General features: G+C 39.4%; 1 protein-coding gene across 2 annotated transcripts in view; it reads right to left on the bottom strand.

Moving 5' to 3' along the window:
• Nucleotides 1-307: 307 nt before the first annotated feature.
• edil3a (EGF like and discoidin domains 3a) overlaps nucleotides 308-16772 on the bottom strand; it is a 108984-nt gene continuing 92519 nt past the window's right edge. For both annotated transcript variants that reach the window (XM_023401522.2, XM_023401523.2), the window contains exons 9-10: nucleotides 12219-12374; nucleotides 308-3564 (exon numbers count right to left, since the gene is read on the bottom strand). In XM_023401522.2, the coding sequence (XP_023257290.1) occupies nucleotides 3415-3564; nucleotides 12219-12374 (306 nt within the window). In that variant the 3' untranslated portion in view covers nucleotides 308-3414. The remainder of the gene's footprint in view (nucleotides 3565-12218; nucleotides 12375-16772) is intronic.

The following is a 16772-nucleotide window of genomic DNA, read 5'->3' as shown; positions in this document are numbered from 1 at the left end:
TTATTTATCTTTCAAATTTAGTTAAATAATTTCCAGAAAAGTTATGTTTAGCTGAATCAGCAATGAACAGAACATGTACTGTTTATATGTTGCGACCTGTTATGTACTGTAACTATAGGGCTGTTACATACTGTCACTAAGGGATCAACTACCATAATCATACTTGGAAACTTGAAATGTCATCACTTCCAGGTTAAAGTGTCAATTTTAAAAATACAGGTTACATTTAATGGGCTGTTGATACATACTGTTTCAAGGCATGTTTCACACCAAAGGAATTAAGTCAAGAAAAAACAAAACAACCATGTCATTTTCACAGATATGTTTTTATTTGTCAAACTGAAAGAGCTTTTATTTTGAAGCAACATCTTTTTTTGACTGTACACAGCTTCTCACTCTCCTCTGCAGGCTCAAACCTAACCAGCATTATAATAGGTGCGTTTTTCTAGATAGTGATTGACACTCAGACTGAGGAGGTAAGAAATAATAGGTGAACAGCTGACGCAGAGATACAAAGACAGGATGAGTTTCCACTTTGCGCCCCCTTTTTAACCCATGAGATGAAGTTTTACAATGCACAAGACAATCAATGGTGAGTACAAAGTAAAGGCTATTACATCTTTTATGATATGCAAGAACATAATGTGCCGGTGGACATCTTTGTTATACTGTACTGCTCAAACTCATACATCATGCAAACGTCCTCAAAGCTTTGTAGCCGTGATCTGTGATAAGAGCTCACAGGAAATGAACTACGCAGATCCGTCAGAGCAGATTCTGGCTAAGATATAGCTATTTGGAAAGAAGCAACTGAAGAATCAAAATGGAAAATGTTCAAGACAAATAATCGGTGAGACATGATCTATTTATGCTTATTCTGTGTCCAAAGAATGACAGTCACTGATTTACACCAATAACTATTTTCACATATTGATAATCTACAGTAAAGTCTTTGACTGAGTTTGGCAATAACAAAAGTAAACCTTTCCAAGATATCCCTGTCTTTAGAAACATCAGGACCATTATAGTCTACTGTATCATACTGTATACCATAATATAATTTGCCAAACCAGAATACAGTTGGCTATACTCAGTTCCAGTTACCAGTCAAAACTTGTGTTTTGTTTTCAGACTTCATACGGTTACTTGTCAACTACAACAACAACCATGTTGATGGCATGACGGCTGAAAATGCCCTAGAACACAACAATACAAAGTAAGCTCCAAAATATTTGGACGGTGACACATTTCTTGATGTTTTCTTGCTGTGCTTTTCATCATTTTGGACGTAGGAGTAAGTCCATCAGTGTTTGATTCCAATGCATTTTTATTCATTACATATAAAGTGATGAAAATAACAGTGCCACGGTTGTATTTCTAATGTAGTCAGGCAAGCAAATTTGAAAAGGTGCATTAAATTAAATTCGGAATTTCCTGTAAATGTCTTACTTTCTCTTTCAGGCTGTGCTGCAGTCTCAAAACAGAAACACGGTTTTCCTACAATATGAAATGATTGGTTAGTTAAGCGACTGAAAGCTGACAGGTCGCGAGTAAAGCATAAAAGTAGACATGGCTCCTTTCAGCTCTTATTGGAGCACTTGAGAGCTTTGGGGAAACTAGTCAAGAGTGGAAACCACAGGAGTAATCCAGGCCTATTTTTAAGCCGTGTAGAATGGGCTGTAAGTTTTGACACTGCTGCAGTACCTCGGGTACTTGTTTACTTCCATTTCTTTAACCAACCAAGCATCACTGTTCATTTACTGCGGGATGCAGCCAACAGCAGAAGCCATACACTGAAAACTGCATTAACATAAGGTTTCAACGTGATTGGCATAACAGCATCTTTATCCCCCACAACCTTAATGTGTCTAAATATTTTCAGCACCCTGAATCCATCTGAACACGCAGCGAGCTGCTGTCATGTCATGTGAAAATACCCAGAAGTTCTTTAACATTTCATTACTGTATTATTTTAATCCAGATTAAATCCCTTGAAAGAAAGTCACAGTCCATATTTACTTTCAAACTCTGTACTGTTACCACGGTTCATCGTCATTGTAGGTTCGAGATAATGACACGTATTAATATATTATTAATCTTCGACATTTGCTCTCTTTTGAAAATAAAGAAAGTAATTAATTTATAATCTATCTGGGATAAAAAAAAATAAAAGACTGCTTTCAATATTTGAATTATGCATATATGGACATGATTTAAATAATTGCTCTCACTCATTTGACATTTTCTTTAAATAATACACAGAAATCTTTAAATAGGTGGCCAAAAATTATACATTTGTGGGTTACTATAAATGACATCTATCCTGAGCTTTTTAATTGATTCAACTTAGATCTCCAAGACAACACTAAGACATTAAACATACATTTGTATGCAACTGACAGCTGAGACAAATAAATCTAAATAAATACAAAAAAAAAGAACAAGCACAAACAGTAATTCCAAATATCTTAGAAAAAGTGTAGCTATAATCAAATAGAATCAAATAAAAAATGGAAACTCCTTATGAGAGCATTAGGATATTTTACTAGAGAGCCTATAAGCCTCAGTGTCAGTGCTGCAGAACCATTCTAAACTGCAGTGTTTTGTCTGTTGTCTCACATATCAGTCATCTCCAGCAAGCTTTTGCAGTGTGTGTTAATGTTTCAGAACTATTTAAAAATGCACATAAAAATAGGTCCCTAAATCAAAGCCATTTGCTCTCAGGGCTAGAGGTTTTAAATGATTTGTCATAGTATACATTTATAATTCACGCACCATGCAATTTCTTAGTCTTTTACATATAATACAAGAGCATTAATAGTGTTTTGATTGATGTAATAATGCCAGTGTCCATTAGGGTAAAAGCATGGCTTGAGGAAGTGTAGTAATCCAAGTAAAAATATATCCGATAATGTGATAACATGTGATCTCTACATTCTATTTTAGACAGTTTAGTTATGGTATGACATTGGTTAATCATGTCCGATGAAGCACGGCAGACAGATTTCACATCTTTGTTAAAAAGTGATACTGTACAATAGCTTCCATGGCAACAAGTTAAAACCACAGTGAGACCCCCTCTTCCGACTCCACCCCCCTAACCCCACCCCTCCCATATATATATATTACAGAAGTTCATTCCAAACAGGATGGTACATCTTGAAGAATAAAAAGACAAAGATCACGCTTTAAAGAGGAAAACTAAAAGACAAAAGTGGATCAGGGGCAGGTTTGAAATCATTGTACAAAAGAACAAACAGCAACCCACCACAACCAAACACTTATTCTTGAAAAATTCCATTGGAAATCAATTTCTTTTTACAGGTTGCACAGTTTATTTTTGATATACTGGGTGAGAGACTCCAGTATGCCAAGGGACAGGGGGCGATGGCAAGAAAGATGGAGGAAAGGACTTCACTCTTCCTCTGTGCATCCGAGTATTTCTACACGCAAAGTGATCCTGCCGTACCATGACCAAGGAAGGATCCGGATCAGCCGAGCGTAGATGGGCGGGTCTATCACGTTCTTTCTGTGTGTGTCGTTGTCAAAGTTCCCCTGGAATACCTGTGGAAACAGCAGAATGGAGGAATTATGATGATTATTTATAACTGATTGTTTATTTACACAACAAGAACAGAAGCTAGAGTCAAGGTTTTTTCTCTACAAAAACAAACCACCATGAAAAACCATTAATTACAAAACTTCATTTTAATGCTGCAGCAATATTCAGGGGCTTTTATGACTGAAAGAATAGTTACCAAATGCTTTAGGAGGCAACATGTTGTGACTTCTTTTTACTGGGAGGCAGGTGCAGAACATTCCTGGTGCATTTCTTGCCTGATTTCTCCAGACTCCAGTTACCTTGAAGGCCTTATGCCTGAACAGGCAGTGAAGTGCAGCCAATCAGAGTTTCAATTCAAACACTGCCAATAACGGTACATTCTCAGAATTCTATTCTTGGTACTTTTCTTTTATGCACCTCACAAGTGAGCAAATCAGCAGTTTCCCCCTGCGGAAAATTTTGCGTTGTTAGAGCGGCACAGCTGGAATCCCACCTTCACAATTAGTGACAGACATCTACCGTTGTTTTCTCCTCCTCACCGAGCGCTGGTGCTATTAACATGCATCCTATGCTTGTTGGTCTTCTTCTTTCTTTCAATTTTGTCATAAATTTTCTTGAATTTTTCACTTTGGCAATAAAAGAAAGGCTTTGGTGGATGCCAGAAATGTTGCTATGAATGAAAAGCCCTGTTTTTTTTCCAGCTTTGGCTCCATAAAAATCATAACATATTGTGTTACAGACTAATGTGAGTTCCGGATCAATACACCTACACTGTTATCATGTAGCCACCAGCATATCCTTCACGGAAATATTGAAAATGTCATTGTATTTACTATATTCTACACATTGAAGTTGTTAAGAAAGAGATTTCAGTATGTACATCACTATTACATCAATTCAGTGAGATTTAAAAGCCATTAGAAAAGCCTTGAAACACCAGTTCAAGGATTAACAAGCTGCCAGATACAAACAAATATAACTGTCATACTGGGACGTGTGTTCTGCTGTTGATTATTAGAAGCTTTTTGTTGGTGTTTGCTTAATAGACAGCAGAATGAAGTATATTAGGAAGAAATGTATCTACAATGAGTGCTTCATTGAAGGATATGATCATTTAATTTAAACAGACATGATTATGCCTGTGTAATTGGGATGTAATGGGATTCACTGTTGTGTGAGATGGAAAATCACTGGGCTAAATCCAAGCAGGTGCTGGAAATAGGGAGGTTGGGGGGGGGGGTCGACCATTTTGAGAGTGAAGCTTCAACTAATTCCCTTTCATCCAAGGTGCTGGTTTTAGATTTAGCCGGTCAACACATGATCTCGAAGGTTTCATCATAACAGGTACTACAGCGATGGCCATGCAGGGTTTTGGAGGACAATAGTTTCGACCTTGTGCGGTTGGACAAAATATTCACATACTATCCTAAAATAGAAGGTCAAAGAGGAGATTTGGTGATTTAAGTTTTACGTGCCCCAGCCTCTGTGTTTGTTAGTAAGCACATTGCCAACTGGAAGACACCATTCACATAAACCTCACGGCGGTAATAACAAAGAGGATAATAGAAAGTGAGAAAAGGAATTGGTCATACAAACTGCGTTAATGCCTCATTCGCACACACTAGAGATACAAAAGGAAACCGAGTAGGGAAGTTGTGAAAGGTTCATCTTTATCGAAATTTTGTCCGCAACCTGGTGACAATCTGTTGTGCCCCCCCCCATGAAAAAGAAGGAGTTATCTTGTATTCCACTTCATTGGATAAATAACCTATAAAAGCTGAATGAAAAATGTAATAAAAATATTTTTGACAAATTTGTCCACAGACAAACCAGAATATCTTTGTTTTTTAAAACTGGCAAATCCTGCTTTTACATGGCTAATGCAAATATAACCTTAATCTTAATCGTGTTTGCTCGACTAATATTCATCCACTCTTCTGCAGTTTAAGGGACATGCATCTGCTTACACTGCAGTTGAGAAAATCATAATATATATTTTCCTACATGAAGCAAGTGTGCAATCTCATCCACCATCATAATAAACCAGAAAAGCTCTTAAAAATATAAATAAAAATATGACTCAAGTACATGATGGTGAAAATTAAACAAAGGTTAAAGGAAAAGCAATATACGTGAAATGTTGTCATTTATTTATTTCTTCTATGAAAACTAAAAACTAAACTTTTCAATTAACTTAAGACAAAACTTAAAGACAATTTGAAACTCAAACAAAGAAGCTATAGCTTTTACTTTTCTTTTTTTACGTGGTTGCGACTATAGAGAACAACACTCACATTTAGGCTGTAATTATTCACAAGTATATAATAGCTTTAGGCCACTTAAGCTTGATGTTGGTGCTTGTAACAACCTGAAATATTATAATTGGAAATCCCATTTCATTTTGAGCCTTATGTCACTTTCATCATTATAAAACTCTTAGAAAATGAATTCCACTAAAGCATATAATCATAAGTCTGAATAAGGATTCAATATTGTCCAGATTCTATAGAAGCTGGAGCATGAAAGACATGGTTTGAGCATGTAGTAGATACTGTTGTGAGCCATTTGGTTATCCAGTGTCAGCTGGACATATAAGATGTAATTGTCCCAGATCAATATGCAATAATGTGACAAGATATCAAACCTCCTCCTCCTAGCATGTGTGTGTGTTTCCATTGCTGTGACTTCTTCCATGTCACATGTGGTTCTCAGTGCTTTTGTGAGTTAATCTAACTGAGGACTGAAGCTGAAATCATGTGACAGGTGTACACTTTCATTACTGTCCTTATTTCATTCTTTTTCCTCATTTTCTTCCTGCAGCCCCCCCCCCCATCTTTCTCATCTATACTGTAGCATGGAGCTGTAGTCAGACAAGGTTTGCATCTGCAGACAAGCAAAGGATGCTACTCTCTTTCATCTCTCCCTCTTCCTCTACTACTTAATAATCAGAGAAAAATCAATAAATATCTAAGGTTTCCTTATCTTGTACTTCTGCAGTTTTCATATATTCCACAAATTTAGAAAAAATAAATTATTATATCAACACATTTTTAAATAAACAATTATTGACATGACTCCATCTGAAGTCCTGAGCAGTGTGGTTAGGCTCTCCCATTTGCTCCAGCCCACATCTGTTTCAGTGCTTTTTGACAGTGATTCTTTCAACTGCATGATGCTTACACTGATACTTCATAATAAAGTTAAGAAAGTCACGTTGCACGGATCATAAAATTCTACTGATTTTAGAATAACACAACAATAAACATTTGACAGTGGAAAAAAAGAAATGTGTCACTTCCAGGAGTGTTGCCAGAACTGTAATATTACAACCAGGGCACATAAAAGGCAGGACAAGAAGGCCATAAAGGCAACAGCTGATTGAAATATGACAAGAATCTGTCCTAGACTGTCTGGGGAACTGCACAGTGTCAGAGGCAATGTCTCTAAAATAAACTGTCTGGAACAGGATATGTGAGGAATCTCAATAAAAGGACAAATAATATCAGCAAGATAGCAAGATGATGAAAATATCCTCGACAACAACATATTGGCAAATGACTTTTAGTGTATTAAATAATTCAGAGGTAGAAAGAAAACAACAAAATATGTCATTTGAAACATGTCTAAGCCAGAGGTACTCAGGTGTAAAGAAATTATTCCAGCAATTACCAGCAAACTCTATGAAAGCTGTGTGACACTGAGCCATCTCCTGTTATTTCACAAAGCATTTTAAAGAAAGTTTCTTGCCACATAAGCAAGTATGCAATATGTAGACATTATCAATAGTTACTAAAACTCGATTTCTTCATTTGCATATGATCAAATGCATTGCCTTGGTGAATCATATTTCCAAATTTCAACAAAATAGTTGTGCAGTAGGTTAAAACATGTCTTTTACTATTTGCCGATGTAGACATTTTGCATGAATTCTTGTATTGTAGATCTTTCCCTCTCTGCCCTGCCTGCAACCCTGTTCTGTTGTGTTTGCCCTGTGGTTTGTTTCTACGCCTTACAACACCTCTGACTACTCACATTCCAAATATGATTTCATTTACTGGCCTTTGCATGTCCATTCTGTTTCTCAACGGCCATATAAATACAGTATATATATACGCACACATAACTATGACTAGTTGAGTTAGAGCAGTGGCTGCTGTAAATAGTGACTGTTACAGCAACATAATGAAATTATTGTAACTACGATTAGGTTTCATTAAGCTGAGGAATTAACAGATTTGATTTGTATCCCACTTCAGCAATGAGAAAACAAAATACAGATAGAGCAGAGCATAAATGACGCAGCTCCTGCAGCTGAAGCCTGACCTGCTGTGTCTGACCAACGTTCATCCTGCCCGACATCAGGAAAAAAAAGAGGATGAGCCTCTTGCAACTGCCGAGTGAAGAAGACTGCTAGTTGTCTGTGCTAGCTGCCAGCTACTAAAATATCTTAATGTTCTAGTTTTTCACTTTAAACTGTTAGTCTCCGTTTCTGTTGCCAAAGTCAGGAAGCACCACTGATTTCAGCAGCACTGAGACAATCAACCCTTTGACTTTGGCTAACACACACATCCAAGGTGTCTTTACATCTTATAGATTGACCTTTTAGTCAAATATGCGAGAGCTAGTTCACGGTAGGTCTCGCTTCATGCCCTCCAAGTATGATTATATTATCCAATAGTCAAGACACAAGCATACAGGGCACATTTCTGTGTGTGTCTTCAGACTGACCCAGGGGCCAAAAGTCTGCTCCCAACTATTGATTTCCCAGGCTGGTAGCTTCATGGGTATGAATTACTAAGGTAGGCCTTGTTTGTGCCCGGAGATACAACACTGCCCATACAAGAAAGCAGGTTGCTCACATGTTTTTTGCTCTCTGCCCTCTTGTAGCCTGAGCCAGCTGCGGTGATACTGGGAAAACTCAGCCACGTCTTCATTGAAAGGTCAAGAGCAGCGTGCCAGCTTAGGAGGAGGCAGTTACACTCTATCAAGCAGAAATACACAACTACCCACCTCTTTTAAGAAGCCAGGAATATGTTATCTAGTTATGTGTTTTATTAACCCTCCGGCGCATTAAACCTTGAAGCTAATATTTTCCAGGGACGGTAGAAAAGGAAGGTATCACTATAATAAGTAGCTAATCTTAAAATGATTGTATTCCCAGCTACAATATCTAACAGTCAGTCACCCCATGACCCGGAGGGAACTGAAGGCTCTAATGGCTAATTAACCCTGTGTCACCTGAGTGAAACACTATTAAACATAAATCAATTACCTTTGTGCTTGATTGTCCCCATCAACTGTGTAAATATTGACACCCAGGAAAGAGCAGTGGTGCAGCAATAGACCACGCAATGACCCAGGTGCGGATAGTGTGTGCATGTGGGAATGCAGCCGAGCCGATATGTATAATTACGCAATGTACCCCAGTTTAATTATGTTTAAACAATGGACTAAGTTGTTACTTGTCAGTTAAAAGTGCAGTACACAGGTACTCGGCACTCCATGGATTTTGTAGAGGGTTACCGTGGTGTGTGTGTGTGTGTCATGTGCCCCTGCTTTGACAACATCTGTATTCTGACAGAGCCTCCTCTCTCAATCTAGATGTAACTGCCTGCAGCCACTGCCACACAGGAGCTGAAGGGGGGAGCTGAGAAGAATACTTACAAGCCTCTACCGGTGTGCCCAAACCAGACACCCACACACACACACAAAATATATCCCTTCCAAGTCGAGCATTGTGGTGTGGCAGGAGCACCCTCGGGAGTCCAACAGCCAAATGTGTCCTCTAGCATTAATGGCTGCTTCAGTTGACTGAAGGGGGAAAACACCTTGAAGAATCATACATCTGAACAGCCCCTTGGCTCCGCTAGGGACAAACTGATTGACATTTTCAGAAGCCTTGCTAAACATGCCTGCCCTCTAATACAGAGCACACACGGACTCAGATTGACTAGTCTACCCTTGGTTCTGGTCTGAATTATAGACAGGGAACACATAGACGATCAAATGTCTTGTGTCTTGTGCTATACATATATACGTTTTTCTCTTTCCTGAAAATGAGATTTAGAAATAAAAAATAATAAACATAATAGGTTCCTGAGATGTCACCAGTATTTTTCTCTCCTTCCCTTTGTTATTTCAGATGATGCCTGCCAGGCCTTTGGAAGCCTTCCAGTGCTCAGTATTTAGATTGAAAATCATGCTGAGCCTGCAGTGGCCCGTATCCAAAGATCATCATGGGTGTTGAAATTATAAACTCTCGAAGCAAAGAATTTGACTGTAGAAGTGGAAAAATATTTCTGACGATCGGCTGCTGCTACTCTGGCTCCGCAAAACAGGATAAGGGTATAAATTGATAACCGGCTATTGATGGGTATTATTCGCTTTAACAAAGTGCTGTCATATTACTGTGTTAGATCACTATCACACTGAGCCAAACAAAATAAAAATCTTATCTTGAAATGACAGTTAAAGTTAACACATAACCTCCACCAACTGCTCAGAATCAGTTTTTACGAGAAAGCCAGACATCATAGCTGATGCTTTTATGTGCACACACTGCAGGGCATAGACTGCAGTAAGACTTTGAAATAAGGTATTATGGAAAATGAGCGACTGGAGGATTTTTAAGCCATTAGAGACCTATTCACAAATGCTTTCCTATTGGATTATATTTTTTAAATGTGTGGAAGAAATTTGCATTAATAAATGAACATGGGCCAATATGCATTAAAGATTGAATCTAGTGAAATCTAAATCAATCTGCCTTCAATTACTAATCAAATACGGTGTCAAATAAGGGTCAATTGTTAGAAGGTGGTAGTTTTGTGTGCCTGTCTCACCTCGTCTAAGAGGTTGCTCAGCCACAAAAAAAAGTTGCACTCAAGCATGACGACATTGTCTCAGCATCTGAATATCTTACAAGCACTTGAATTATCTGTGCAAACAAAATATGATGCACAACCACAAACCCTGGGGTGGGACTCAGCACCTCCAAGTCTGAGGCCATAGTGGTGGCCAAGTGAAGGGAGTTAAAGTATCTTGGGATCTTGTTCACGAGTGACAGTAAAATGGAGCGTGACATGGACAGGTGGATTGGTGCCGAGTCAGAAATAATTCAGACGCTGTACCGGACCGTTTTGGTGAAGAGAGAGCTGAGCCGGAAGGTGAAGCTTTCCATTTACCAGTCAAGCCTCACCTGTGGTCATGAGCTCTGGGGAGTGCCCAAAAAAATTAGATGGCGGATACAAGTGGCCGAAATGAGTTTCCTCCGTATGGTGTCTGGGCTCAGCCTTAGAGATAGGGTGAGGGGCCCAGACATCTGGAGGGAACTCAAGAGTAAAGCCACTGCGCCTTCGTGTCGACAGGAGCCAGCTGAGGTTGTCTGGGCATCTGATTAGGATGCCTCCTGGGTGCCTTCCTTTGGAGGTTTTCCGGGCACGTCTAACTGGGAGGAGACCCAGAGCTCGCTGGAGGGATAAGGTATCCCAACTGGCCTGGGAATGCCTCGGGATCCCCCAGGAGGAGCTGGGAAATGTTGCTGGGGATACGAATGTCTGGAATATCCTGTTTAGCCTGCTGCCATCACAAACTGACCCGGGATAAGCAGAACATCAAATGTCTTTTTCATGTTCAAAGAGTTAAGTTTTGTTTTACGACACCTTTTACACACGTTCACTTATGAAAATGTGGTTATTTATTCACGCAAATGTCTTCCACAAGTTTAAAAATGATAATTACACTGTAAAGCATTCTTCCTATGATCATATACTTTGAGATTATATTCAAGACATAGATGAAGACCTAAATCAAACTGCAGAATAAAAAAAGAACATATTATATTCCATGATCTCAGTGTATAACAATTTCAAGCACCTCTACAGTATTTGCTTTTAGTGCGATATGAGATATGAGTTCTACTAGATCTCAGCCTCATAATTTCCCATAGTCAACACATCACCAATAAGCGAATAAGCAGAAGAAGTATGGCATATCTTTCAATAACACAGAGAGAGAGAAAAGTAAACTACCTCTCTTGCCACCAGTGTCTGAAAGACAAGGGGCTTCAGCTTTGGCTCTAACCTGCTGCCTGCAGCTCTCCTGATATCAGCAGAAAGGCTGCTGCAGCCCTGTGTCGTCTCTGTTGTTGTGGGCGATTGGAATGGACATGTGTACTCTGTTGAAGGGCTGTAAACAAGATTTTCAGCATAGCACTGGCCAGGCCAGGTTTGACAGCACAGTCTTATCTGATCCCAAACCAGCGAGAGGCAATGGGACAGACCAGGCGCACTCAGTTTGAGCCACAGATAAGGAGATGCTAAAGAGAAGTGGAGAAGAGAAACAGACAGGTCCCAAAATGGACATGGTCATACTTAATACCTGTTTCAGGTTTCTATCCTTCCCATGCATTTTTTCTGTTGACACTGTTTCTCTCGTTTCACTCAGAATGCCCCTTGCCTTCATGGTGCGATATATAATTCAAAACCTCAGTACTCACACTACCCATAGGCATGCATTTATGATTCCACTTTATTTTTCTAAGTTTGCTTTGCGCACATGACGATAAAGATGCGTTGTATACAGTCTGTTCAGTCAATATCTTCTACCTGTTTAAACCCGTTTGTGTTTGTCATTATGTGGTGTGAAAGCGACTTACCTTGTCCTTCCCTTGTTTCTTATCTTGATATACATTCCATCGCTCTCCATCATTACTGTAAGCAACTTTGTATGAGCCAACAAACTGGACATGGCCGAAGTCTTTAGCTCCCTGGGTGATGATACCTGTGACCTTGGTCGGCACAAGCAAGTCCACCTGAGAGCGGCACAAAAAGAGAGAAACAGAGAGGAAGAGAGAAAAATGATCAATTTAAATGCTCAAGAAACTTAACTGATGAAAAAGTTTCAGAGATGATACATTTTCACAATCTAGTCAGAATCTGTTTTTTTGTTTTTTTATTCTTTTGATGTTATTAGAGGATTTACTGTATAAAGATACTGGGCGCAAGAAGTCAGTTTCAATTATTCACAGAGTATTGAACAACAAGGCTAAGTCCACAACCGAGCCTCAGCAAAACAGAAATCACACACTGCAGCAGCTTCTGAAACCCAGACTGCACCATTTGGGTTAATTTTTAATACACTCTCACATTTGTTGCAAACAATTTGCAGCGCAATGGTGCTAGGCAGTCAACACACAGACTTGCTACTTGTATCGACATTTTAGGGTTCATTTATGCTTCATTATTTAGGAAAGTGCACAACACTGCTGAGTTGAGATTAAGTTGAACCCCAAAATGCACAACAACAAGAATAAGCATTATAGCCCCACCACATTTACCTTGCTCACTCTGCTTCACAGAACATTTTCTGCAATTATGATTAAACAGGTCAAGCGGTTTCTAAGTGCGACTTTACCACCGTGTTATTTATGTCAGATGAATAATGTACAGTCGTGCGAAAGAGTAACTACATCCCATGGAAATTGTTGACTTTTTCAACATATTTGAACAAGTAAACATTTGATCCAGAGCTTACAGATAAAGGTGATGTACTTCAACGAAAACAACAAGGAAAACTAGCCTTTTGAATAAAACTTCAACAGATGTAATATTCTTCTGTTGAGAAGGTGAGGTCATCCTTGGCCTCAGAAGCGAGTATTGCCCGTTTTAGCTGATATAGCGTTTTGTAAGCCTTTTGCATAACTGTCCTCTAGACGGCTTGCTGAAAATTTTGACCATTTTGCATACGAATTTCCTTCAGTTGCTAGATGTTTTCTTGTATGTACTGCATGTTTCAAAATCCCAGCAAAACACAGATTTCAATGGAATTGATTCAAATTTCAGACAGACGGCCTCACATTATCTTCATGAACACTCTTTAATATGATGCAGAATTCAGAGTTTAATCAACGACTGCAAGCTGCCCAGTCTTTCAAGTGAGCAAAGCAGCCCCAAACTATGACATTTCTACGACTATAGTTGTTGGTATGTGGTTCTTCTCTTGAAAGGCAAAATACCCGGCCTTTGCCTATCTCTTCACTGGCAAACTTTAGTCTCGCTCTAATGTTCTTTTTGGTCAGCAAAAGCTTTTTCCTGGCACACCTCCCATGCAAGTCAAATTTGTGCAATCTCTTTCTCATGGTAAACACATGCACTTAGATACCAACAGTTGTTGAGTTACTTGCAGGTCCTGTGATGACATTCTGGGGTTGTTTGAGACCTTCTTTTTGCATGAAATGATCTGCTCTGCTCTGGAGCTGACTTTGCAGGGGCGGCCAGTGCTGAACAAATTGGCAGTCGTTTGATATCTACACCAAGATGATTTTCCTTTCAGTGGAGTGATTTATTTCAAATACTTTAGAAATGTGTTTAAATCCCTTGGCAGACTGATAAGCATCCATCACAACTTTTTTTTTTTTTTTTTTTTCTGAAGGCCAGAGAGAGGTCTTTAGATCTTGGAATGATGACCCCAAACAATTCAATAGCAAAGATAACACCAGATCCTATAGATGACAGAGCTTTAAATAACACAGGTTCCACCTGCATTCACGGACGCTGTTCTAATTATTAGCACTTGATCTGGAATGCCTGTTTCTAATTTTATGGATTTAAAGGTGTGCAACATTTTTGTTTATCAAAATGACATAAAATTCATTTGTTTGTGAAAATCAGTGGGTCTTGTGTCGTGTTCATTCAACAGTTTTCTGCACTGTTCTGCACCTTTGACATCTCTGCACCAAAAAAAAACTAATTTAAATAAAAAATATGACACATTAAGGGTGTGAAATCTCCATAACTTCCCATGCGATTCACTTTGTTTAAAAGAGCATGTTGATTTATAATGATGGAAAAACATGTAAATAATTGATAGCATTGAGTGGTGTATTTCTAAATCCTCAAAATGCAAATAGCCAAAAATGTTAGTATAAAACTGTCTCACACATACATCTATGCAGCACCAAGTCGCAGTCAACACAGGATGAAAAAAAGCGTACGACTTGGCATTTTGCTGTCACATGGGAAGACAGTGGCAAAATTTAGATCCACAGACAGCAAGCGAGAGAAACATAAGCATGCAGATTTATTTACTGCTGAATATACACAGCATCGCGACAACAATACATCACACTAATTGGCCTGGTCATAGGCCAACATATACTGTGTCACATGGCTCTGACGTACATTAAACAAATGAGCAAACAAACTGAAGTAATGCATGAGATATGGCTCAGGTTCATTCCGGGTCTTGACACATTGCAAACCACCACAGTGCATCGCATCACAATGCACCACACTTTTATTACCTGCAATATCTTACAAACCCTGAAACAATTCTTTTTTTTTTTTTTTTCTTCCTGAGCTGTGATGTGAATGGGCTCACTCAGAGTTTTCCTCTCTCATAAGGTTCAACACAGCTCGAGAGCTTCTCTTTCCTTCCATCTACTTAAAGATTTAGAACTGTTCCCTGGGTGTTAGAGGGCCCTTCTTAAATATAGACCCCCTGCTGTGTACATAAGCAGGCGTAGAGCTGGGTCCTGACACACATGTAGACAAAGCCATGCCTGGGTGACTACAAAGCAAACTGTTGGCTCTCTGAAAGGCATCCAATTGGGTAAACTCCCAGTTCTCCAATTGTGAGATGTTAAGCTAATGAAAGCGAGACAAAAAGGCATTGAAGTTTACGTGCACACATAATTCAACTCTTAACAATGCTGTGGTTACAGGTATGCAATTATGCAGATGCTGCTCACAATGTACGCATGCTTCATTTGTTGTGAATACACTATTCATGGAGTTTCTCCTTCAGATGGAAGCTGCCAGTGCTTCCCTTTTTTGTGTAAAGTAGTGCACATTTCTGTTTCTGAAAGCAGCTGTGGCAGCAGTGTGGAATATTTTCCTGTGAAGTATATGATTACCTTTAAACAACAGTGCTGTTATAATGACAGTAACGCCGCAACCCCTGGTAAAAGGGGCCAGGAAGAAACAGTAGCACTGGCTGCTTGGGTGATTTAGAGAGGCATGACACCTCTCATTGTGAAGCTTTGATTATACTCCAGTTGCAGAACGTTGAGGTAATCTCGCTCTACCCAAGCAGTCAAGTCTGCCACCAAAAACAAAGGCACGCTTGAAGGGGGAACCTGTAATTGCTGTCACAGGTAGCGGTCAAAAAATACGACCGCCCCCAGCGACGTCAGCTCCCAACACTTTGATGGCCCAAACTAAATTAGGGAGCGAGATAAGCTTGTTAAAGCTACGCTTCTCCTCCAGCCCCCGCCTTCTGTTCTTCTTCCATCACACTCTCAACCCCATCCTCTCCTCCATGCGCTGTTAACCCAGACAAACTAGGAGTGTGTGAAGTCTCTGTAGCAATCTCTGAATGCTTGTGGCGTAGATGTTCCAAAGAAAAACAACACGAGAATCAATTTTAGGAATTTACTTGCTGTGTCTGAGATTGAAAAATAAGATTCACGCAACTCTAATCTAAGCTTCCAGTTTCCCCACCAATACAACTGCACGTCAAAAAAAGGGAGACAGGGTCAATTACTTATTTGTACTTCTGTTTGATGGCAGCGTGCAAACGGGCAACATTTGTGCATTTCTTCCAGACACACACTTATCTCCTGTGCTCATTAAGAGTAGAGTTGGTGTGTAAATCACATGTCCCTATTTGAAGTGGCTTTGCCATCGCAATAAAGAGAGTAATGCAGCGAGAGGCAGCCTTATAAGAAGCTAAATGAGGCCCAGTTTCCTTTTTTATGAATACAGAACATGCATACACAGCATCCTGCTGACATTCTCCCTCCAGCTGTGCTAATTTAACTGTATGTGTAAAACAGACATTTAATCTTCGCAGCCTGTGCATGTGTTTCTGTGATACATACTTTCTATATATGATCCTCTTAGGTCACAGTGCAGGATTCAGAATTGCGTGCTCACACCTCACAAAGCCACGAGGACAGTGCTATGGCCCATCAACGCCACAACAGGACAGCTATCATTAAAGCTTAAAGCCAGGGTGAGAGCTTGAAAATCACCCTGTTACACTGCTCTTGTCTCCTCAGGCAGTCTGGAAAAAGCAACAGCAGGTCATTTTCTCACTGAAACACCACAACATGTGAAAAATCACAGTGTTAAACTTCATGTGATATTGCTCAACATGAAATAAAATGCCCCACCCTATCACCATAACACACAGTGATTATCGTATCGAG

This window comes from Seriola lalandi, unplaced genomic scaffold, assembly GCF_002814215.2.
Source record: "Seriola lalandi dorsalis isolate HSWRI2012SDOR001 ecotype SW California unplaced genomic scaffold, Sedor1 jcf7180002053687, whole genome shotgun sequence".
Taxonomy (NCBI): Eukaryota; Metazoa; Chordata; class Actinopteri; order Carangiformes; family Carangidae; genus Seriola; species Seriola lalandi.
Note: the sequence above shows the minus strand (reverse complement) of the source record. Positions and strands in the feature narration are given on the sequence as shown.